The sequence below is a fragment of the Pungitius pungitius genome, chromosome 12 (assembly GCF_949316345.1).
Source record: "Pungitius pungitius chromosome 12, fPunPun2.1, whole genome shotgun sequence".
In the NCBI taxonomy this organism is placed as follows: domain Eukaryota; kingdom Metazoa; phylum Chordata; class Actinopteri; order Perciformes; family Gasterosteidae; genus Pungitius; species Pungitius pungitius.
In genome coordinates this window covers 6,598,406-6,623,030 of record NC_084911.1, presented here as the reverse complement: position 1 = coordinate 6,623,030, position 24,625 = coordinate 6,598,406, and the positions used below count along the sequence as shown (strand labels likewise).

The following is a 24,625-nucleotide window of genomic DNA, read 5'->3' as shown; positions in this document are numbered from 1 at the left end:
AAATGCGTTTGTGCACTATAAAAATATGTTTAATTGCACTAATCATTTTTATGCTAAGAAACACATGTTGCTTTAAGATACAAATAACTAACCAGGAGTCAGTCGCAAAAACAAAAATAGGTTTGAGGTAAAATATTGGTATTGATTTTTGAAGAGACAGAATCAAATCAAGTATTGATACACAATAAGTGGCAACTAAAACAAGACAAACATCTCTTATCTAAAATAATTATTGGTGATAAAATACTGAAGCGTCGTTCGTGCCGGGGGAAATGTTCAAAACCTCGTTGAAATGTACAATTCTTTCTCAATTTGCCGAAAAAGAACTATTCAGTGCTTGTTGAAATAAAAATGGTGTCCTCTCTTAAACCTCCCAAGATTTTCCTTGCGTTCATCAGCTCGAGGCAGAGAGCGTCATCTCCATCGGGGGCCGATGGCGCGCAAACGCATGCGGCCTCTCTCCGCGGAGGGCTCTCGCGAACAGCAGGGGATTTCAAATGAGTCTTTCCTCCTTGGGTAACTTCAGAGCGTCGGGCGCCGCCACGCCACGCGCGCCGGATTGCTCCTCCGCGCTGGGCCGATACGTCCCCTCCGTCTGCCTCCTCTTCTTCACCACGCAGAGGAGCCAGCCGAGCGCAGCCAGCACCACGGCCAGGACACCCAGCGTGACCGTGGGGGCCACGATGGCTGCAATGTTGGGTCCCTGCGAGTGAGAAGAAGAAGAAGAAAAAAATGCAGCACAGCAGCACGGTGGTCAATCCGGTGATGGGAAGGGACCATTTTTCAGCTGTCGGTTCGCGGTCATGATGATGGATGTTGTTTACTCACAGCGGTGTCATTAGCAGCGCTTCCCCTCGCAGGCATTGTGTAATTCCCTGTGAAGAGAAAAGAAACGTCAGTAACAACGTAGAGACGATGCAAACTCCGGGCTCACCAGCTGCTGGTAACTGGTAACCTATTATAACTAACTAGTTAATAATAATCCGTAGTCTAAACTTTTGTTTTTTCAGTAACCAGGGCCCTCGCTTGTCAGTATCCGACTGCCGTAATCTGGTTTCTTCTTTTGATCTGTAGACTAGTAGTCCAGTTCATGATCCTCCATAAAACCACAAAGTACATGTTACTAAGTGAGGAGTTACTGTTTTCACAATGATAATACAAAAATGACAAAAAACATGAACAGACTTTCTAAGTTATTTAACTAACAGGGGACAACTAAAAAATTGCATTAAATTTATATGATTTTTCTATATCAAGATTTAACCTTTTGTTATGCAAATATCATTAAAACAAGTGGAACAACCGAGGAACCAACGGCAGGAGTCGCTTTCAGACTCCGCCGCACGCCCAGATGTCCTGAATGTTTGTTACTTCTCTCTGCCCTTTTTCACCCCGATTACCTAGTGGCACGTCACAAAACTAAAAAGTAACTTCTTGAACAGGGAGGGAATGAGGAGGAGGAGGAGGAGAAGCTCAGGCATGCAGAGTGTCCTGCAGCTGCCCAGTCAGCTGAGTCAAACAACGCCCTTTTTTTAATAATATGTATAAAAGAATGTAAGTTTGCCGTCATGTTTTTTTGTTTTTTGGATTGTTTTAGATATTTACAAAGACACAGAACATCACTTTATTTAGACGGCTTTGTGTTTTTTCACTCATCTCATGAGTCAATCATTCACCGGCGGCAAATAGTGAACTTTGCAAGGACACAAGTACATCTTGATAGCGAGAGGTCGGGCCTGCGAGAAGGAGCCGCCATGCTCAAAAGAGAAACCTGAATGTGTTTGTTAAATTTGACTATTTTGCATGTCTGATTTTTTGATGAGCTCCACCCTGATGTAAATATCTCATTTGGCAGGGAGTGTAGAAGCCAGTTCTTCCTCAAACGTTCTCACCACATGACGACGGGCCCATGCATGTTTCAGACTTGCCCTGGAATGTCCCCTATCATTTCGTTTTGACTTATCATCACACGATATAATGGTGCGAGTGTGTGCTACATGTGGTCAGATCTCTTTATTTGTCTTTTTTTGTGTCGACGATGAGGGTATGCGGGTATGGTCACTGACTCACCCAACACAGGGTTACTGCTCAGTACCAGCAGTAAAACACTCCTGACCAAAACTCCAGGCACGACCAGCACATCCGGACACGCTGCCATCTCTCCCCGCGGCCAGCAGGGCAAAGTGAGGGCGGACTCGGGCTTTGGGGGCCTCAGCTCGGGTCCATTTCATCGGGTCCAACATTCACCGCGTGGATTTAATGCCCATCTTAAAACGGCTGAAGACACATTGCTGTCAGGAATATGTTTAGCTTTTTATTTGTTTTTATTACACACTTAAGCTTCATTCTGAGGTGGAGTAAAAGACGCCACTGAGTCACACGTTCAGCCTGATGTTGAATCACCGTTAAACCTGCTCAGACCACAGGAACATCACACGCTATTAGTAGTCTATTGAAAAGCTTTAGTGCTCCACCCTTTTCTCGTTTACAGCAGCCTTATTACCAGTATAACTTATAATTAAGAAATACAACACGTTGTTAAGTTAACATTTCCACAAGTTCTGTGAGAGACATACTACCATCGATCGGGTTCGTTTTCAGGTGTGCGAAGCAAAACGGGAAACATCGAGCAGGTGGATTCCTCGCTTCCGCCTCACCTTGTCCGAAATGAAACGGCAGCAAATGGTTTATTCCAACGGTAATGACAGGAAACACCTGCGGAGCAAATAGCTACGATCCAATACCTCTCTCTACATTGTCGACCGCACTACTCGCTGGTGTTTTATGTAAAGAGGTCGTATTTTTTCTCTCTCCCCCCCCCTCTTCAAATCGCCATTGGTCACATGGTGGAGTTTTGTGTTACATTACCTGAGCGCAGTTATCCACCTGCAGCAGAGCGCACAGATACTCCTTTGTGCAAAGTAGAAAGAAAAACTCGCTTCAGTCCACTGAAGCAGAGCTGTCTTCTTGTTGACATAAAAAAAACTCCTCAAAATACCTGTGTTATCTCAAAAGAAACATTTGATCACATTTGTGTGACGCTATGCCAATTAAACTCCTGGTACACTGCTTGATTTAAACTGTGTTTTTTTTTTCTTTCTAAAAAGAGTATAACGACAGTCCGGCCTCGCTTTGAGCGACCTGCTGATCCGATGTTTCACCGCACCTCTGTGCCCAGCTCCTACCTAGCAACCTGGCTGGTGGTGCCATGAAACAGCGCCCCCATCAGGTTTCATCGGACCAGACACGAGAAAGGAAATCGACATTCCTGAGATATTTTAGGGATGAATTCGGCGGCCGGCTGGTCCAGTGGGCTCTAATCCTCACTTAATCTCCCTTTCTGGGACTCTGAGGGGCAAAGGAAATGTAGGCTGCTTCAGACATAATCTGTGGTGCTCAAATAGTTTTCATTTGAACAGTGTGTGAGACTAGTGGTGTTTATTGAATAAGCAGAGAGCTGCTGGGAAAAATTACTCGGGTTTTAGCAATACCATGTTTATAAATGTGATTTCAGTGGGATTTACAGTATTCTTTTCGTGAGAGTTTATACATGTGGCAGGTAGACAATTACATAAACCATGACTGAAAAGTGGGAACGAATGTGGAAAATATGGTCTGCTGAAATCAATTCCGTTTCATTTAGTAATAAATAAAGGACTGTTCCAACAATATTCGCCAAAGAGGTATTGTAGCACTGGAGTGGCTTCTTGCATCAGGCTTTATTGTGTAATATTTATTTTACTGTAGTTATGTTTAACACTTGGTTGTCAAACACCCGACTTGAAAGTTGACAGATGAGAGATCATGTGCCAGTAAAGCTTCCACTTGTTTTAACACTTTGTCCAGTCAGAAAACATTGATAGGTTTATTGTCTGGTGAAAATATAATCACAGCTGACGCTGTTATTATGAATTATTTTTGTGAACTTTTCCACTAGTGGACTAATGAAGCCCTTTGCCTTTTTCTCTACAGGAGCGGGTCCTTTTCCACCTACTCACCGCTTGCCGTAGACGCAAGGCAGCCTGGGTAAATTGACAGTGAAAGCGGCGGGAGCATCATATTCATCCCTCATATGTTACGTTAATGTCCGGCAGTTATTCTGAACTTCAATTAAGTCGGTAGCTATAAGTCTGAACTGAGTGGCGTAAATAAGGCTCGAGTTTAGTGACTTATTGTCCGAGCTGTTTAGTAGATAATACTGCTTTCTCTTACTCTCAACCTCTTGTTTTGAAGGTGCTTTTAACCAGGTGTCTGGTCTGAACGTTTGTTTTTGGTTAGCCAGCTTTAGCGCTTCGACAACAATGGCGAAGGTCCAGGTGTTAAATGTGGCCGTCCTAGATAACCCGAGTCGCTTTGGAAACCCTTTTCAGTTTGAGATCACATTTGAGTGTATGGAGGACCTTCCCGAAGGTACGTAACCTTACATTCGCAGGAAAGCGGAGCCGGTTTTGTTACGTTAGTTTTGTCTGTGTAACCTTACTGGAGATTGCTAAAAGCTAACGTGTTTTCGCTATCACAGCTAACGTTACATATAAGTTAGCAACGTAACGTCAACCGTTCAATACCTAGCTAAATTAGCTAACTTAAGTCAAATTTGAGTTTGTGACAGTAACGTCACTTTACAAGCTAAACCTTATTTTACAAAGCTTGATTTATTTTGTTCTTTGTGACGTTTAGTAAAATATGCTTGTGAAGATTATTCAAATAATGTGAAAAAGTAGAGAGTAACGTCACTGTTAACGTTACATTAAACGTTTATGGTAATCCAAGAATCGGTATCAATACTAGTAAGTGATACAGTTTTGACTTCCAATTTACAATTGCGGTCTTGTTTGGTTACATGGTCATTGGTATAAACTTCTGCTGTGTTCTTTATTGGTCATGGTAGCATGTGGATTATTATCCGTACATGAAATGGATATTGGTTATAACGTTACGTAACAGCTGTTTCACGCATTCCCTTTAATATTTAATTGTATGATTTTTGCAAATGCTAAAAGTTATTTATTTACTTATTGACTATGACTGTATGAGCTTTATCCAAGTATTTTTATTCAAATATGATCAGTCTGTTATCAATATATTTTGTGCAACATCTAATTGATTAATGAACAAATGCTCTCCCCACAACGTTCCCCACATACTGCTATTCATTTCCATTGTATAGTGGAACATCATTTCATATATTTAATTGTTTTTTTTAGACCTTGAATGGAAGATCATCTACGTTGGCTCAGCAGAGAGCGAAGAGTACGATCAAATCCTCGACTCTGTCTTGGTCGGTCCTGTGCCCGCTGGGAGACATATGTTTGTGTTTCAGGTGAGTTTGGTTCCGGCAAACTGAATAAAATACTGCTTTATGCTGCGTTAATGATTTAGCATATATTGGGAAAAGCAATTTCATAACAATGTGTCAGTACACTTTTCAGAAATGGCAATTTGTTCCATTTTTCATCCTTGCCTTTCACGTTATTTTTCTCTCCTGAGTGGATTTTTAATTATACACAAAGCATAATGTCCTGCCCAGTAAAAATCTTGGTCTATTTTTTATTTTTTTATATCAAATGAAGGGGACCATGTAAAAAAAAAGCTGTTGGAGTGTAGTAAAGCGACTTCTTGAAGTTCCGGGCCTACTAATAGGAGAACGGCCCCAGGAATATCCTGTCCTCCATGCTCAGCAGGATTCAAGTCTATTTCATGCTATACATTAAAAACAAATGTAAACAATGTAAAATTATGAAAAAATGTGAAACAACATGGACTATAACTTCATACTGACTCAACATGTCATAACAATCTAGAAATGATACATTTCTTTTTTTAAACCTTCTTAAATCTTTTTCTTGTTTTCACTGCATTATCTGTAAATATGAATTATTGATTCATCCGTGTTTTATGGACATACTGCAGGGGTCTTTTTGGAACATACATTAAAATGTTCTAAACAAATTCTCCATGCTTTTTCGTTTAATTATTTCACAACCTGCCATCAGTAGTATTGGACAAGTAGTTCAAATTCTTGATGGATAACAAATCAAAATAGTGGCTTTATATTTTTGTACATCTTGGGTTTTGTTCAACAGGCTGATGCCCCAAATACTGGATTGATTCCTGAAAGCGATGCTGTTGGTGTGACTGTAGTGCTTATTACCTGCACATACCGTGGCCAGGAGTTCATTCGCATCGGTTACTACGTGAACAATGAATACACAGAACCGGAGCTTCGGGAAAATCCACCAATCAAGCCAAACTACACACAGGTCAGACTAACCGTTGATTTCTAATGCGTATCTCATTGGTTTGGAATAACAATCGGATTACTGAAATTTGAGAATGTTGCTTGAAAGTATATTATTCTGTCTGGTTGAAGAAGACTTTTGAAGGACTTGCAATGAAAATGAACAAACAAAAACATTAAGTAGCCCTTTTACAAACCAAAGGACATTTTTTGTTGTTATATTAACCATGAGAACAGCACTCAAAACATTGCAGAATTAAAGCTTTACTTTCTGCTGAGCCTGCACTTTGGAACACATTGTTTGAGCCTTCCAAAATATACTCTGTTATATAACTGTTCAAGTAAAACTGTTAAACTGTTGCTACTCTGAACAATGTTCTTAATTCAGTAATAAGCCACAGAGTTTTTCTGTGGTGACAAAGGATTGCATTTTGAACTTTTTACTCAAAGGTGCAATGTTGTAGTTTGACCTGAGTTATTATACAGTTTATTGATTATTAATTGGTGGCTGACTCTTATCTAGAAAGCTTCTTGTCCCGAGTCTTGATAGCAACTAGAAAGTAGCCACCAGTACATAGCTGCAGCAAATGGAAAATGAATAACATCTCTGGGGAAAGATTCTTTTCAAATGGACCGATCGTTTTCATGTAGGTTGTTAAAATGTGTAAGCAGACATTGACATTTTATTTTTATATTTAGTCACACCAGTTGGTACAGGGTTGTGTTAAGTTATTGTTCTCTTGCTCGTAACCAATTGCAAGTGATATGGTTCAAGTGTATATTCCAATGTTGTGAAAATACCTATACTTTTAAACCTATGTTTGTATCCTCCTCTTTCCAGCTCCAAAGAAATATTCTGGCATCAAACCCGCGTGTGACTAGATTTCATATAAACTGGGAAGGCTGTGCAGAGCGAATGGAGGACTGTGAAAATGTGGATCCCACATCAAACTCCATGCTCCCTCCTTCTTGTCTCCCGGGAAAGGCCCCCCCATTGGGGCTGCTACCGGATAACTCTATGGACTGCTTATAGAGACGATCCCGCCCCAAACGTGGTAACTCGCAGATGAGACCTTTATATTTGAAGAATGCGTGCGGACGTTCTAGTGTGCATGAATAGATATCTTTGCCTTACAGCTACCCTTATTTACCTGAAGGCTGTCAGAAACAAACTCTTACCTTCAGCTTCAGATATGTGTCATTTCCAAGGAAGATTATGACTATCTGACACTTACAGATTGGGAGTTCATTGCCATGATGTTGAGCAATATCAAAGTTGATTGACTCATGGAATGAAAAAAGGTAACTAACTACATGGAATCCTGCCGCTCAACTGAAACGTTGCAAGCTGATGTGTGATTCACCTTCCTTCCTTTTGTTTCAGAACTCTTTTATACCTGTATGAGAAGATTACAGCAACAAAGCTAAAGTCAAATAAATTATAATACATTGGCGGAATTTTATATTCTGCCATTATATTTGCGTTCAAATTATTTTTTTTGCACTTAAACATTTTCCCACTTAGATTGTTGTTGTGTATGGGATACATGCATGTTTTTTTTGTTGTTTTTTTTGCAACTTTCCAAAATTAAAATATTAGTAATGTATGTGTAAGTGGATCTCTGAGCAACAATATTCCTCTGTAGTAATTTTGTTTTAACGTTTAATCATAAAGGATACATAACATAAACCATTTTTATATCACTGCTGAAAACCAGTGTTATCACTCCGACCTTCTTATAATCATGTTTTACACAACAAAAATAAAAAATACACAAATAACACTGCTAGTGTTATTTTCACATTTGTCTAAAAATAGCTCGTGTTAACGTCACACCCAATCACAGATCGTCGGGTAAAAGGGGTGGCTAGGCTACAGAACCGGCTTTGAAATGACTGCTCTGCAACTGGGACTTCGATTTTAAAATGCGACAACGTTTTATCTGTATCGTGCAAGAAACTCAGTCTGATAAATATAAACAGCTGTCAATTTAAAGTAAAAATGGAGACAAAAAAAGCACAATTACAGTTATGGGCGTATTAGCTACTAGCAAGTCTGGAAGGCGGGACCACATATTTTGACAGACGAATTGCATCAATGTAATGTCTGGATGCATCGATGCCTATCCAATCAGAACTTTAGCTGCCATTTCTGTAGCTCAAGAATCTTTGTATGTAGCCAATAACAGCCAGCGAGAGGCGGGACCCGGTGGATGGATGACTGGAGTTTCCCTTGCGGTCTGAAGATTAATGGAAGGGGTCTGTTGATCTTAGGAATCGACTATCAGATGGTCGGTCCCAAGGAACCGTTGCACTTGATGCTGGTTTAGAAACGAATGGAGAGAGATCCATTTGAAATTACCTACAGCGGAGATAACGAATAACCTGGACGGCACTTTTGTTATCCAGGTCTCAACTGAAAAGGCCTGCCTACACAGGGATAGCACCTGGTTAGTTCAGGCCAGGATAAGACTGCGAGGGACGCTAAAAGCTAACGCTAGCTTGTTCGTCAACGTTAGACCGAAGCAGATCTCGACGACCTGCCCGATGGTCCGGGCTGGATTTTGGGAAAACCACGTAGTTTCCGGAAATAAAGGACAACCGAGTGACATCTCGAGGTGTCACTGTGGTTCGCTTGGAAATCCACAGGCTAACGCCACAAAGCTAACATCTACTGGCAATCTCTGCTAGAGTTAGCTAGCGGGCTAGCTCAGCTAACCTTAAGCTTTAATATTGGCTGCAGGCTTGTACATGCTGTACACGCTTTGGTTGGAGTTTACCGAACTCCTCGAGTAGGGTCATTTTGAAGAAACCTATTTACACACGGAGGTTAATAATGGTAGCTAGTAGCTAGCTGTCAGCTTCATTGAGCCCAGCAACTGCGTTAGCGGTGTAGCACCATTTGTCGACTTGCAAAGGAGAAGGAAAAAAAAAACCTCATTCTGAGCCAAGGGACTCCACCATCAGCCTGCTATCATGGGCAACACGCCCACCGCGAAGAAGGGCAATGAGATGGAGAGCGGTGAGTACGCTTTACCCGCAGCTGCAGCGGCTAGCTGTCATGCTACCTGACGTCGGGTCGTTTTGCAGTGTTGCTATTTCCTGTTTGCCATGATGGCACCTATGTAAAAACAGCACACCGTATACGCTGCATAATGGCCGTGGGACCCTACATGCTGAGCCCATGTAATATTCCTTTCGACAACCTACCACTTCCCCAACTTGGAATGAAAACCCTATGAAAGACACCAGTGGGCATTCGCGTACTTGTGTGCATAGCTTCAAACGAGCTGTTACACCGTGACACCACGTTCATCTCAACGCGACGAGGATGTTATTCATTCTCTCCACTTATTCTGTGGGAAAGCTCGTGATGAAAAGCCTCAGGTTATATTCAGAAGGTCCAGAGAGGATGACAACAAATATCCTTATACAACATTTCACATAACAGTCATAAGTTTCTTGGTCATATGCTACAATAACATTGAAAACACTTGTGTGAGCTTTTCCTTTGCAGCTTCATAAGTAATATGTTTTTTTTTTTACATCAAATTATTTTGTTTACAAAAATAGGATGAATCAGAAACAATTGTTTTGCGATGTTTATTTAACCTGTGCTGGATCTTAATGCGAAGTGTGGACCCGAGTCCTGCAGGCTGCGTTTGTGTGAGTAAGTCAGTAGATGAGAGGTGGTTATCGGAGAAGGTAAAACGCACCAGGACGGGGTCATCTGATGCATGAGGGTGATCCTCTCCAGGCAGAAACTTAGAAGTTGAGGAGTCTCTTGAACATCATGTGATGAGCGGCATTTAGAACAAGGGCCCCCTGTGCTGTGGCACTGTGTGCGTGTTCAAGATGGTGATGAAGAGATGCCTTGCTTATCCCGACTGTTTTGCAGGTTGTTGTTTCCCAACAACTTTTGTTTTTAGTTGATGAGCTTTTCACTGGTCAACTCTTTATTATAATGATAATGTGATAAAAAATAAAGGGGATGTTTGTCCAAGTTAACAAAATAAATGCTCTTGTTTACATTTATTCTCACAGTTTAGCTACTGAATTAGGGACAAATGTAATCCTATTTCCCAATAAAAGGCTCAAAGAGCTTTGGTTCCGCTTTTTCTAGTTGGGCTCAGTAGCCGGGGGTTTTATATCTGACCATAAATAACACTCAAGTGTGCAGGGTCTGAGCAGGTATCTGCAAAATGAGTGTCAGCTCCTTGTTGCTGGTGGAGTGTATGTGTGAAGAATGGCATGCAGTCCGTCTGTAATGTAAACCCATCCCTATTCTCACTCCCAGTATGTAGGCGGTGGCCATAAGCCGGCCACCCATCTCCTTTCCTCTTGCCGTCTGCGTTATCCATCTCGCAAGGATAGCGCTGCTGCATTCTGCGCTAAGTGACGCCAAGGACCATTGTATCTCTTCAAAATGATCACAAACAAGCCATTGCATTTCCCCCCCCCCCCCCCCCCCCCCCCACCAATCCCAGAATGATGTGCGGACCCCCTCTTTGGCCCTGACGCAGTACTGTGGAGATAAGACTGACCCATTGCTGATAAACAATGTAACAAGGCCTATGACTTTTAGTGTTTTGGTTTTCCTTTGTCATATTTCAGAAGTAATGTTTATTGGTGTATTGGAAGGTCAGAATATATTAAACGGACTCTGCCACACTGGAATACCTCTGCTCACATATCACGCTTCCCCTCCTTATTCAACTCATCGCAGAAGGTCCACCCCGATCCCCAGAGACACCTGTGGACCAGGGGGCCCCCACAGCCCGTACCCATGGGCGTCATTTTCACCTAGAAAGTTGTTGGATTTTTTTTTCCTTTTCTGCAGAACGAGAAAGTGTTGAGCGTGTTTCGGTGCGCGGGGGTCTCTCTTTTTTTGGCGCAAGTTTTCGGGTTGGAGAAGAAGACGAACGCGCAACCATCAAACTAGAATGCAAAGCTGATTTCTGGCCCTGGGGAGGAAGCAGGGCGGATAGACACTCCGTGGACTGCAGCAGGAAGTGAGGGAGCAAGGAAAGTCCAGCCCAGCCCACTACTCTGTAAACTAAACACAGCCGGCCAGAATAGCCTGGCGCTTTTTTTCCCGGCCCGCACAGCGTTGTTGGGTATCCTGTTCGCCGCCGCCGGGACGTACTGCGGGTTCAGGACTCTGCAGCGGGCTGTCGGCTGGCTTCCTCCCGCCTAGTACCATGTCTGTCATCCACAGGCTGGCAGGACGGCTGTTTCACCGAGCCGGGCCCTGTCTAGGGGACATGGGCGGCGGAGAAGGCAGACATGACCCACCGCAGGATGAGCTAGAGGCTTGCTGCTGGCGTGAGTTTTCACCGGGCAGCTGCACAGGAGGAGCCGTGCTGTTTAGCTTAGCCGGTCACACGCCGAGCTCCAACTCTAATCGGGCTGTTTTTTTGTTTTTTTCCAAATGTATTTCTTCATTACGTCTGTTTAGTAAATTCCTGTCGAGTTTTGGCGGAGCAATCTGGTATCCAAATAGCCCCACAGTGCACCCTGTTGTTTGTCTCTTCTCTGTGGCCTATTGTTTCCCAGTTACGGTTCAAAGGAAGGCATTTCTCCGTTGCGGGCGTGTCTGTCAGCCACCATTCTGCACAGCATATTGCTATTTACCTTAAACTGTTACGCCGTGTAATAATGAACCTATCCAAAAAGACTTATTTTTTGTGTATAATGCTCTTTTGTCATGGTCTTTCTCGCTGGTGGGGAGCATTTGTAAACGGCTTTCAGCCTGTACGAGTGTTCGATTCACTTCACGATGACATCTTATGACATAAGAGATTGTTGTATTGAATCTTTTGTTTTGAAATTGCACCTTGTGTAACGAGGTGGTACCCTTTTCAAATTGCAATTCCCTGTATCTATAAATATCAGCGAGGCTCACGTCCTTGCCCTTGCTCTGCACGCAGCTGGTTTGTCTAAAAGGGGACGGTTTGGGTTTGGAGCGCTCATCACTTCCTGTCTCCACTTAAAGGGGCTTTGTTAAGAGTCTAAACTGATTACCGGTGGGCCGTACCGTTGAAATGCCAATTGGCCACCTTTTAGATAATCGCAGAGCGGCGAGTTGGCTTCTGGGGAAGAATCCTGAGACTCAAAAGCCACCAGCAAGCGGAGGAAAAACCTTGACGTTGGTGCTCAATGATTGGAAAAGGACCAGTAGTTTACCTTTTTGGATTCTTACAGCAGCTACAGGCATAGTTGTAAATGTCTTGTAAATCTGCAGTTGCATTGCTACTGAAATCACCAATTTTCCGTGGCAAAATCAAGCTGTAGCACAAAATAAAGTCCTGCATCATGACGTGAGGGGTCCCGCAGAATCGGCCTGAGGCCTCATCTACCAACTGAAAAGTGGCCGCTATTAGTATCCCGCCATTGACACTTTCAGCCATTGATTATTTAGGTGTGTGTGTAAAATGCACTGGACCTTGTATAAGCAAAGTTACCCTGTTTATGTTAACGCCATCTTTATTAGTCGACAAGTACACAATAAGATGGCGGCTGCACATACGTGACCCGTCATGATTCTCATTCCCCACATTTCTAAATTTGGGCCTTATTTGTATTTCAATACAGTTTGGGGATTATTCGTGCAGCCCTGGCGTGAATAGAGGGCACTGGAACATCAAAGTGTGAGATGTGAGCAGCTGCTCTGCTGCTGGATTGGTCTTTATGCTGATGAGCTAAAGCGGTTCTTACAGTAGGATGTAAAGTTGTGGAGTTTTCCCGTCACTATCTAGTACCGGTATTGATCTGATGACTACTCAATGATTCCTCACCTTTTTTCTTTTTTTTTTCACCAACACAAAGGACAACTTCCTTGTTCCCCCGCAGCTCTGTTTGCCCTCGGACTGATTTCTTGTGCCCGCATGGGGGTGTCTGTGTTGTGAACAAGGCCCCCGGTGAAGCCTCACACCGGAATTGGCACGCTTCACCGTGAAATATTGGCCACCTCGCCCTAATATGACCCTTCTGTTCCTGCGTCAGAGTGGGCCAGCGAGGCCTAGGGGAGAGATGCACCATTGATTTTGGAGAATTGATTCGGCACTGGCACTACATAGACTCTCTGGTGCATTTGGGCAGAGAGAGAGAGAGTTTGAGTCTGTGACATCTGTGGTCCGGTTTTGCCAATGTGAGTTCATTCTTATTTTTGCTTTTTTTTTTGTTGCAAATGTGTGATCTGATCCTTTGTGCTCATTACAGAAAGTTTTGTGTGGAGCTCGTCTCAATGGGTCTTCATTCAGTGTTTTCATAGGACTTCCTCTCTGGGTTGTATAAATTCACCAGCTGGGGTTTTACACCCCTCCCCCTGGTGATTATGCTGTTTAGATCAATATAATGTGTGTGTGAGTGAGAAAGACCGACATGGGTGGGAACAGCAGAGTACGTTGTGTACAGAATAAATATTGATACGAACCAAAGCAAGGGTCTAATTGATCTGCGGAACGCGAGCACAGTGCTGTTTGAGCGCACGTTGGTGGAGGAAGCGGCTTCCTGAACTCCGGGCTCGCCAGCAAAGCCACGGCCACTGGAAAGACTAAAGTACCCCCCCCCCCCCCCCCCTCCCACCACGGTGCACTCGGAGGGGCCGGGAAAAGGTCATGAGTCAGTGACTCCTCCGAGGAAGAGGCCGAGCAAGAAGAACGGGTGTGTGTGGGCTGGGAGAAGGGGGGGGGGGGCGGACTTCGCAGCGCTGATGTGTGACAGGAAGAGCTCCAGAAGGCATGCAGGAAAGAAGGAGTCATCCTCGCGCTCGAGTGAACCGGGGTCGCGCTCGGCGGAGGCCGCGGCGGCACCCGAGGTACCCCCAGTCATCCCGGACGGTAAGGAGTTTTTTGGGGGTTTTTCAGAGGGGGCCTAGAGGTCTTGGTCCCTCACCTGCAATGGCAGTGGTGGCCATGACAACCAGGCCTCAGAACAACGATATTGTGGATTGAGATCAAGAGCATTGCTCACAGACAGCTGTTCGACTTGTGCAGCGCCCACGTCTTTTGTCGCAGCGGCTCAGTTACAGGAATAGCAGAGCTATCTGCTTGGAAGTGGGAGTTGAGCAACTTTAGCTGGAAATATTTGTTTTCTTTTAAAAAAAAAAAAAATCCTCTCCCCGTTGCCCAGTTTGCCTGCACGGCTCTCTGGGAGCTGCGGCGCTCTCGACATGTTTGTGCGAACTTTGGTCTCCGCCGCTCTTGTTGGTGTTCTCCCACCCTATTGTTGGAGTCGCTGGTCTGTGGAGAATTTGCAGGAAATCACATTAGTGTGTGTGTGTGTGTGTGTGTGTGTGTGTGTGTGTGTGTGTGTGTGTGTGTGTGTGTGTGTGTGTGTGTGTGTGTGTGTGTGTGTGTGTGTGTGTGTGTGTGTGTGTGTGTGTGTGTGTGTGTGTGTGTGTGTGTGTGTGTGTGTGTGTGTGTGTGTGTGTGTGTGTGTTTGTTAAAAAATAAGCTCATGCTAAATCTTGTAGATTGTTGAAGTTTTGTCTACATTTTTCTCAGTCCATAAACCCATCGGTTTGAATATTAGTGTCCAGTGATTACATTACTCTGGCCTTTCGGTATTGACAGCTGACTAGTTTACTTTAGACTGTGACCTTGACTTTTGTTTGCATCGATTACCTTGGCAGATGGTTATTCCACATTGCGCTGAATGGCTTAACAAAGTTATTTTAGTGGTTGATACATTTATACTAGTGTTGATGTTATCAGAAATGTATTTTCTTTTCGTTGCTGGTGGGATCAAACATCTACCATATAATCTTGAAACAAAAATTTAATTCTTTTATTTTGCTTTTGAACTTGGTCCTAACTTTTGGGAGAAATTTATGTTCAAGATGTATTGGGGAACAATTATAAGCTGTTTTTTTTTTTTATTCATGTTTTTTTTAGCAGTGCTAAAGGGATTTATGACACTAAATTAAAACCAATGTCTATTTGTATACAGGTGATTTACGGCTGAGCCATTTGGTTCCCTGGACAAGCGTAGAAAAAGCTAAGCTCTATCATCTGCTAAAAGGCAGCTAGAGCCCTCAAAGCCGGGACACAGATAGTAGGACGGAATGAGGAAGGCCTGCTTATCTGCATGTTCCCACAGCGCGCTGCCATTATCCCCATAAAGATAACAGGCAAGAAAAATGAATGGCTGCATTTGACGGAATGTGTGCCAAGCTGTCGACCTCGGGTCCGTTCATCTACAGCACAGTATGTGTGCGTTTTATGTTTTTGGCATTGGCCTGTTTACCAGGTGTAGGGTTTCCTTCAAAGGCCTTGAGGCGTCAGGTTGGACTGCACTTTCCTACGGGACAAATTTGTATTTATCAGTCCACAACATTGCCTTCATAAGCGTAGAACCACTTGATTATTTCTAATGGCCCACCCAGAGACCGAGAGGGAGAGATGAAAAAGAACGCTGTGTGCAAATCTTTGGCCGTAATGTGGCAGCGCTGGTTTTGTAGCGGGGGGGGGGCGCACTACATGCTTCCAGTACGTACACGTCTTTACTGACCTGCTCAGGCGGTGTCAAGTTGTATGTGTTCATTTTATTTTGTATCACAAGTTACACATTGACCTCAGACTTTACAGTCTGTACACATCTCCTACACTAGATAGCATTGAGCTGGACTCTTTCATCCACACATCCTGATTCGGGGGCAACGCCATGGACACGTTTTGGGGATGACGGGTGACGGTCCAGTGCTCGGCTCGCTGAAACGCAGTGTTTTGTGTGATGGTTTAAAATGGCCACCAGTAGTTTAACAAGAGCGTTTGGGAGTCTCTTCCTCGGCGAAAATGTCATGCATCACCTTCTCTCTGCCTCTGTGGAGCTGTTGGACGCATAAGACGGCTGCAAGATTATGTCCAAAGTCATAATCCCCATTGTTCACAACATCTTTCTTCATTGCACGTTACTTTTTAAAATATAAACAAAATCAGCATAGCCTTCTTTCCCTTTTCGTGCTGTGCTACATTCCAGCTAATGCACACATTCTTCAGGTGGTTAAACAAGTACGCAGCGCAGACCCTAACGGCCCTAACGCACTCCGTGCACATGCTTTGTTCTTGGTTAACAACATCAAAAAAACATCTTCCTCTCACACCCGTGCAGCCTGCCCTCTGACCTCTTGTCCGTCTCTCCACTCTTCTACGAACACCAAAAGTCCACGGCAGACAGAACTGACTTTGCGGCTGCAGGGTGCGCGCATGACGCCTCCCATCCCCTTTTCCCCCTTGGTGGTTGGCTGGCTGTTAGTTGAGGAAGCGCTTGATTTGATATGTAGCAAAGCACTTATTTTAAACGACGATATCGTTGATTATGCTCATTTAATTGTGGCAGCAAAAATTGTGATTTCAAAGGGTTTGTCGGGTCTTATCAATTTTCAAAAATCTTGCTGTACTCTGTGGATATTCTGTGCTTTTGAGGGTTCGTACCTCTCTCTCTCTGATATTCCGTGAGGGTCACGGGCTGGTTGGACATGTACCTTTTTGTCTTAATTCATCAAGCACAAACCGGTGTATTTTAATGTTGGATTACATGTCCCTGTGTTAATAAAGGGGATCTTAAGCGCTTCTAAAAGCCATGGTCTGCAATTGGGATAATTTAGGGGAGGTTTGGTAACAACCAAATAATTGGCTAATCGTCCCTTTTTGTATTTGTTCTCGTACCTCAAATCAGACGTTAAAAAGTGGTGGTTTATCAGCTGTGCTTATTATATAACCCTTAACTCTCTGATAAAGCAGATTTTTAGTCATTGTATTATTGAAAAATGTATTGACACTGACTTAACCCGATTAAGCCATCTATTACTTTAATTATAAAAACTACACCATCGGAAAATCAACAATCAGTGTCTTACGCACACACACACACTTTTGTTCTGGTCTTGGTGATTAGTTTTGGTGACGTATTATTTAAAATCCTAAAGTCTTTGCTCCTAAAATCTCATGAACCGTCTCTAATAAACGCACACTTTGTTCCTAATTACAGTGAAGGAGTTTCTTGCCAAAGCCAAAGAAGATTTCCTAAAGAAATGGGAGAATCCAGCACAGGTGACGATTACTTCTTTGTCTGTTAAATCATCATCCGTTTTGTTCTTTTAGGCTTGTGCCATTGTCATGATTTTTGCCGTCATTTGTGAATATTGTTGTTGTAATAATGCTTCTTGTGATAAATCTTGAATAAACTTGCCTGTTTTCACACACTGTGCTAGGCTGACTCATGGCAAGTCAAGTCCCGCCAATGAGCCAATCATTTATTTTGGAGGGGCGCCCTCTGCTGGGCTAACGTGAGACTGTCCTCTTCCCTCCCTCAGCAAACCGCGGCGTTGGACCACTTTGAGCGCTTGAAGACCTTAGGCACGGGTTCGTTCGGCCGAGTCATGCTGGTTAAACACAAAGAGTCGGGCCAACATTTTGCCATGAAAATACTTGACAAACAGAAGGTACAGTACTCTTTTTAAGAGAATTAGTCATCTACTGTTTTAACTCTAATGCTTAACGGTCTCTAACGTGAAATAACATTTTCATATTAACATACATCCCAGGATTTAAACAGTCACTAAGTGTTATAGAATAGAAAAGTGCTTATACAGAGAGGCGAAAATAACCTCTATCGTCTATACAGCCGAGAGATACTGACAGTTGATCATTGTTGTCCAAAGTTACAAAATGAGACATTTATGTAACCCACAAGTCATCCGCTGGTAAGCAGCACCATGGAAAAGCATGACAAAATATCTTTTGTAGTTCTTCAGAGGAACTTCTGAACATCATAAAGATAATTTAGTTAAAAAGACACTGAACAAGGGTCTGTTTTTAAAGATCAGCTCATGTCTGACGTAGTCTTGCGATCTTGGGTTTATGCTCTAATGCTTGATTGGCAGCGTTAAGACTTAAGGGTCACATGAGAGCATTGTGAATTGCCTGCTGTTTCTCTCTCCCCGTTTTCTGCAATGATGATGCATCACCAGCCTATCTGACGCCCCCCTCTGCCCTGATCCCTCTCAGGTAGTGAAGCTGAAGCAGATAGAACACACACTGAACGAGAAACGTATCCTGCAGGCTGTCAGCTTCCCCTTTCTGGTGCGACTGGAGCACTCTTTTAAGGTCTGCATTCAATTGTTCATCCGGCGCATCCTCTTGTTGACCAAATTTCTGGTTGCGTGTGTTTTTGCATGTCAAAGTAAGACCGCTCATTTCTCCACAGGACAACAGTAATCTCTATATGATAATGGAGTATGTACCCGGCGGCGAAATGTTCTCCCACTTGAGGAGAATTGGTCGATTCAGGTGAGTTTACTTGGGTCACTTTGACCTTACCACTGACCTTACCACTGGTTGAATTCAACATTGTGCCCGATGTGTGTTTTGCAGCGAACCACACGCCCGCTTCTACGCAGCCCAGATTGTACTGACCTTCGAATACCTTCACTCGCTGGACCTCATCTACCGGGATCTTAAGCCGGAGAACTTGCTCATCGACCAGCAGGGTTACATACAGGCAAGCGTCGCACCATGTGTTTGGCTTTCGCTGGTTGTGTGCGTTTGTGTGTTTGGGGTCAGTGCTCAGGACTGTGCTCTTGGTTCCCCAGGTAACAGATTTTGGATTCGCGAAAAGGGTGAAGGGCCGGACCTGGACGCTTTGTGGCACCCCCGAGTACCTGGCGCCAGAGATCATCCTCAGTAAGGTACGGGTTGACGCTCAGGCGGATGGTGAACACCACCGCGCTGAATGTCGAGAGGGCCGCAGAGCTCTTGACACGATGCTTCAATGAGGAAACCGTGCGCGTGCGTGCGTGTGTGTGTGCATGTGACGGCCCGTTTTATATTTCCTGTGTGTTTTCCAGGGTTACAATAAAGCAGTGGACTGGTGGGCTCTGGGAGTTCTGATTTATGAGATGGCCGCCGGTTACCCCCCCTTCTTTGCTGACCAGCCTATTCAGATTTACGAGAAGATTGTATCAGGGAAGGTGAGTAAAGAAAATACTCTCTTGTCTTGTTTTTGTAAGCAGTGAGTGGATGAATGAGTGACCTGATGGTGCATCTTCCTGCGCTCGTCCTTAACCGAGCGGGTCAGTCAGCTTTCAAACTAAAATGTGTTTTTTGGGGGAGGTTTTATAGTTATCCCTATTAGCTGTAATATTAAGGATTATTTTCCTATAATATATCAAGTTTATTCTCCTAATGATACCACAGTATTTCTACAGCCTTTGCATTGAAGACAAATCATGTGTTTCTCATTGTTTCAAGATGACACAAAAAATACCTAAACTTTCTCAATAAATCTTTTTTTTAAGATTTTTTTTTTTACTGTTTGTTTAATCTGTAATGTTACTATTGGCATATTTAAATAGGTTTGTTCCTCAAAGGTCACAGATGTGTTTCATAGTGTTTATTAGGTACACTGGTGTTATTCGGGGTCTACAGCGTACCAGCATGGTATAAATCCTCAGGTAGCCGGGATGAACCTCAGTGGTCTTCGCTCTGATGGGCGCGATACGGCTGCCAGTTTCACAGTCAGATCGCCATAGTGGATCCGTTGGTGTTCCTCGGGGCATTGGTACCACACAACACCCGCCGCCCCTGAAGCCTTTGAAGGCTGTTTCAAAGTTAACGTCAGACTAGTTTGGCTTCCCCGTAAAATGGCCGTCGTCTCGTCTAGCTTTTGTCTGTGTTTTTTTTTTTTTTTTTTTTTTTTTTTTTTTTTCAAACAAAGCAAAAACTCCCGGTGCGAGGGAAAGTGCCCAATGGAACAAATTAACTAATGACTCAAGAACAACCGCTCACACTTGCTTTCGCCGTTTGCAGGTTCGCTTTCCCTCCCACTTCAGCTCGGACCTGAAGGATCTGTTGAGAAATTTGCTGCAGGTGGACCTGACCAAGCGCTTTGGTAACCTCAGGAACGGAGTCAACGATATCAAGGGCCACAAGTGGTTCGCCACCACCGATTGGATCGCCATCTACCAGAGGAAGGTGAGAGGGCCGGCCTTTAAAACGGTAGCCTTTTGTCCAAATGGAGCTCCCCTCCTCACCGTGAGACGGGGAGGGCAGAGGCAGAGGGATGCTGATGACCTTAATGAGCCTTTTGGTCCGTGGAGGTGTTTTGAGTCCACTCTAAACACACCATCTGGGCTTCTGATACATTACACAGGAGACCAATGGGGCAAATCTCTAAAACTTTTATTTTTAATGTGTTCCCGTTTGCTTATCCAAGAGCTGGTGGACCTTGGAATTATGGCAGCACCTCAACATACCAGAAGTGGACATCATGACCGCTAAACAATTAAAAGCACATACTGTGGTCCACATAATTCCAGGTCTATTGGCAGTGAGGTTAAATGTTTTGTTTTGACATTAAAAAAATATTTCCTCATCATTTTTAAGTTCTCTAACAAGAAATGAATCCAACAAGTTCATGCTTTTTAGGGGTTTCATGCAGGGAAAACCGATGACTGCCCGTTCTCTCTGAATTAGTCCTGCAAGAGTGATCTCTTAATCAGCATGATGAATTGTAGTGTTTTACTTTTTACAGCTCTTAATGAATATGGATCCGCTTTCAGATGTCTCTTCTCATTACGGGTCCATTGCCATCCAGTGGTTTGTTGTTCTCTGTCATCACTGCATCATTGTGACGGACTTGATTGCCTCGTGTGTTTCAGGTGGAAGCTCCCTTTATTCCAAAGTGCAAAGGCCCCGGTGACACGAGCAACTTTGACGACTACGAGGAAGAGGAAATCAGAGTCTCCTTCACTGAGAAGTGTGCAAAGGAGTTTGCCGAGTTTTAGATTCTCACCATCAGTAGCGAGGCAGGAGAGAGAGAGAGAGGGAGAGAGAGATAGAGAGAGACAGGGGTATAGAAAGTAAAAGGGGGGTGGACAGGAAGCGCTAGGGTGGACTGCTATCTTTCTTATTTGTAATGACGACAACAATGTAACCCCCCCCCCCCCTGTGGAAAGGTAGGCAAAATGAAGACAGAACCAGCAGTGTTGCGTTTCCTGATTGTTCCTCAACTGTTACCCATTCCTTTTATTTCTCCCTCTCGCTTGTGACGGGCTGGAGGAGAACAGGCGTAGGTTGTGGCTGTCCAGCTCTGCTTGTATCTTTCTGATGGTGTAATGACATGCTTTCAGTCTGTGCAGGTTGAGGCATTGGTTTTCTGTTAAGGTACTGAATCTCCTAGGCTCTTTTTTTTTTTTCTTTTTTTTTTTTTTATTATTCCTACGGAACTGGCCCTGTCCACAAGCTTCTCAAAGAGTGGTCGTTGTATCTCGTCACCGCCCCCCTCCACCCACTCACCGCCCTCCCATCCTCCATCCTGAATCTGTCCAAGCAATACCAAGTCCAACAGATGTGCCTATCAAAATGCCAACTGGTTGGAAAACTGTGTCAAAAGCATTGGTGCAGAGCTTTGGCGACGGTGGCATCAGCCCTTGTGCCCATTTTGGTTTAAAGCTTGAAAACTCTCTGCAACTGCCTTTTGTCTGCTAAATGTGGCATGCTTACTGGGTAGATGATGCACTCACTGCAGCCGAAGCAGTGGTGACCTCCTGAATCAGAGTGAACATGAATTATCACAGTAAATTTCACCCACATCTTGCTCCTTTTTCTGGGACCTGTGAGAATGGGTAAACCGGAGGTTTGCATTGAAGTCTGTCTTTTTCTTGGCTGAATTTATTAGCGCATTTTAAGAATCCTATTGGTGATCATTTCATCCTCTTTATGTCATTTCTGTGCTTGTGTGTTATTTAGTGCTCATGGGTGGGTTAAAAAGCTGTGGTTTAGCAGCAACTAAGTGGTCACACTCCTGACTATTGTTTATTTAATAAATAAAGATCTATATATGTAGATATTAATATAAATACACACATATATACTAATATGTATGTATTCATATTTATATATATGTATGTATTTATGTTAATATATATAAATACTTAAATTACATCTTTTTCAAGATTGTCTCATAGGTGTGAAACAGAAATTACGATTTCATAAATAAATATATAAATTCTGCCAAATTTGCAAACTGAGAACATTGCAAAGTTTTCTTTATGTAATTATGATGGTGGTGGATTTTAATGCGCAAAAAAGTAGCAAAACGTTTCAACAAAATGTGCATGTTATTTTTGTACAATATCCCTTTTAAAGAAAGATGGCAGAGCATTATGCTTTATTTGCGCTGAGGTACCTGAGATCGTGGATAACATGCTTAGCTATTGAAATGGACTCTCGGCTGCTCTATTGTGAAGATGGATCAAGACCCAGTTGAATGTGTCTGATGGTTCTTCTGGGATTTGTTCATTGATCACTTGTAGGGAAAAAGGTTTGCTGATAATTGTCGCTTCTCACCTTCATTGATTTTTTTTTTCTTCTTTTTTTTTTCTTCCTTACCCCCCTTTTTCTCGTGTGTGTGTGTGTATATACCGAACATGTAACACCTTCAAAAAGATTTGCAGTCCAACCAAATTTTTGGGACTGTTGAGATTGGAGTGTTATTTTTTGTTTTGTTTCCATTTTCCAGCTTTCTATGTAACAAATTAAACTAAGGAAGCTATCCTAAAGCTGTGCCCTTTTGCCAAGTTTATTTCTGTGGATGCAAGACAATCGCAGACCAAATCTCTGCTGGTCTGTTGACTACACTTTGTTTGATCAAGGATGTTTGCCCCCACCCCCCACCTTCCATAGGCCCTAGGTGCTAGACTTTATCCATCTCACTGAAAAGCTTCTGTGAATTGTTAGATGTGCATCAATTGTCATAAAGTCTTGTACCATGAGATTTCTGAGAATGTTTTTCAACTAAATGATTTCGGTAGGCTTGAGTAATTATTTTGGCTGTCTCAATGTAATTAAGATCAAACACAGGATATCTTTTTTTGAATGTCTTGAATTGTCTAACGGAGATGGTTCCAATGCTGTTTGGAAACACAATGTTTATTTTTATTTTTTTTAATGCTACGTCTTTATCGGGTGAGCTTGGTTTTTTTTTTCTTGCATGTGGTGAAGCAACCCAATGGCAAGACGTCACCTGGACCTGAAACATGTCTTTGAGTAATTCTAGTTTCCGCTGCCGACCGTCTCATCACTGTTTAACCCTTTTTGTTGATTTGTTTGAGCATCACGTCGAACAATGCAGTGGACCACCAACCAACTTGTCCGGTCCCTTGCAAATACTGAAGCACATGCCGCATCCTTTCAGATCTTCTATTTAAGTGATTTGTGCTAATTATTTGAAACTTTTAGGACACTATGTAATCGGGTTTTTTTTTTTGTTTTAAAGAGAGCACATGTAATATATTTGGTCTATCTGTTCTGGCAAATTGACTAAATCGCAGTTGGTGTGTGGAAGGCGACGCCACAGGATCCACTCCAGACACGGAGGTCGTCACAATGCTTTTCCTTTTTTAAATTATTTTTCTTTCCCCCATACGAAAACTTCTTGTCTTTTAATTTTATTCTATCGGCTGAATACATCTACTGCTCTGTGCTAATTATGAGTTCTAATCTTGTGTTTGCCTTCTCCTTTCATCAGGATATTCACACACTTCATTCAAACATAACACTTTTTACATCTGAGATGTTTTGCGTTCATATTTTCTAATTGTATTTTCAAAAAAAGCAAAAAACAGCAAAAACAGAACATTAATCTTTTCCTCATGACCTGGGTACAGTGATTGTGTAGTCTATTGTACCTTTTGGGAAACAATACTGTATATCCTTGCCTTTGACAGTCTTAACTATTTTCCCCTCTGGACAACTTGACAGATACCCTTAGAACACAAATGAGTATGTTAAAAAATATACATAAAGTAATATTTTGCAAAATGTATCATTCCAATAAACTTTTACTTGTTAAGACTAATATGTCTGGGGTTATATGTAAAGTATTTCTTCACCCTGCACAATTAATGCGGATTTGAGTTGTCACATTTCACAATATTGTTACGGCGTGTGCAGCTCGAGGCTCTTGACGCTCGGCCAGAAGGACGCGCTTGTTGGTAGGTGGGGGCTGCAGGTTAACTCCTCTTGGGACTGTTTCAAGGATGCGTTTCACTTATGCAGTGTTGTGTCCGTCCTGTCACAAACCGGATCTGTTACCAGCCAACTTTCAGCAACCCTCCCCAAGTGTATTTCTACCCTCCAGTGTTGTTTTTTTAGGATTGCATTCATCTGCATCTGTTATGTGAGAGGCCTGAAAGCAACATAAAATACCTAATTTATGAATCCAATCAAAGGAGAGAATTCACTTAATGTGCAGAAAATAATTTAGTGTGTATATATAGAAAAGACTGGTATATCAAAAACGAACGCTTGTTTAATTACAATTGTTTCAAATACTTAAATATCAAGTAAATTCCGTTCAGTATAACACACAATACATATATCA

General features: G+C 42.9%; 3 protein-coding genes across 4 annotated transcripts; 2 read left to right on the top strand and 1 right to left on the bottom strand.

Moving 5' to 3' along the window:
* Positions 1-127: 127 nt before the first annotated feature.
* Positions 128-3,204, bottom strand: crb3a (crumbs homolog 3a). Its single transcript, XM_062566060.1, is given in 6 exon segments — positions 128-703; positions 829-875; positions 2,071-2,191; positions 2,193-2,277; positions 2,577-2,715; positions 2,869-3,204. Coding segments are annotated over 4 exon segments (429 nt in total). The 5' UTR covers positions 2,244-2,277; positions 2,577-2,715; positions 2,869-3,204; the 3' UTR covers positions 128-493.
* An 804-nt stretch (positions 3,205-4,008) lies between these two features.
* asf1ba (anti-silencing function 1Ba histone chaperone) lies at positions 4,009-8,180 on the top strand. Its single transcript, XM_037475831.2, has 4 exons — positions 4,009-4,410; positions 5,205-5,320; positions 6,084-6,260; positions 7,080-8,180. The coding sequence occupies exons 1-4, from the start codon at positions 4,302-4,304 to the stop codon at positions 7,269-7,271; spliced, it is 594 nt and encodes a 197-aa protein (XP_037331728.1). The 5' UTR covers positions 4,009-4,301; the 3' UTR covers positions 7,272-8,180.
* A 258-nt stretch (positions 8,181-8,438) lies between these two features.
* On the top strand, positions 8,439-24,100 carry prkacaa (protein kinase, cAMP-dependent, catalytic, alpha, genome duplicate a). 2 transcript variants are annotated; one of them, XM_037475830.2, is made up of 10 exons: positions 8,439-9,260; positions 17,231-17,292; positions 17,556-17,684; positions 18,250-18,348; positions 18,449-18,531; positions 18,616-18,742; positions 18,834-18,929; positions 19,089-19,211; positions 20,050-20,214; positions 20,901-24,100. In XM_037475830.2, the coding sequence occupies exons 1-10, from the start codon at positions 9,215-9,217 to the stop codon at positions 21,024-21,026; spliced, it is 1,056 nt and encodes a 351-aa protein (XP_037331727.1). In that variant the 5' UTR covers positions 8,439-9,214; the 3' UTR covers positions 21,027-24,100. The 2 variants fall into 2 exon arrangements, with proteins under 2 accessions (XP_037331727.1, XP_037331725.2); XM_037475828.2 differs by lacking the exon at positions 8,439-9,260 and adding an exon at positions 13,814-14,079.
* Positions 24,101-24,625: the final 525 nt, after the last annotated feature.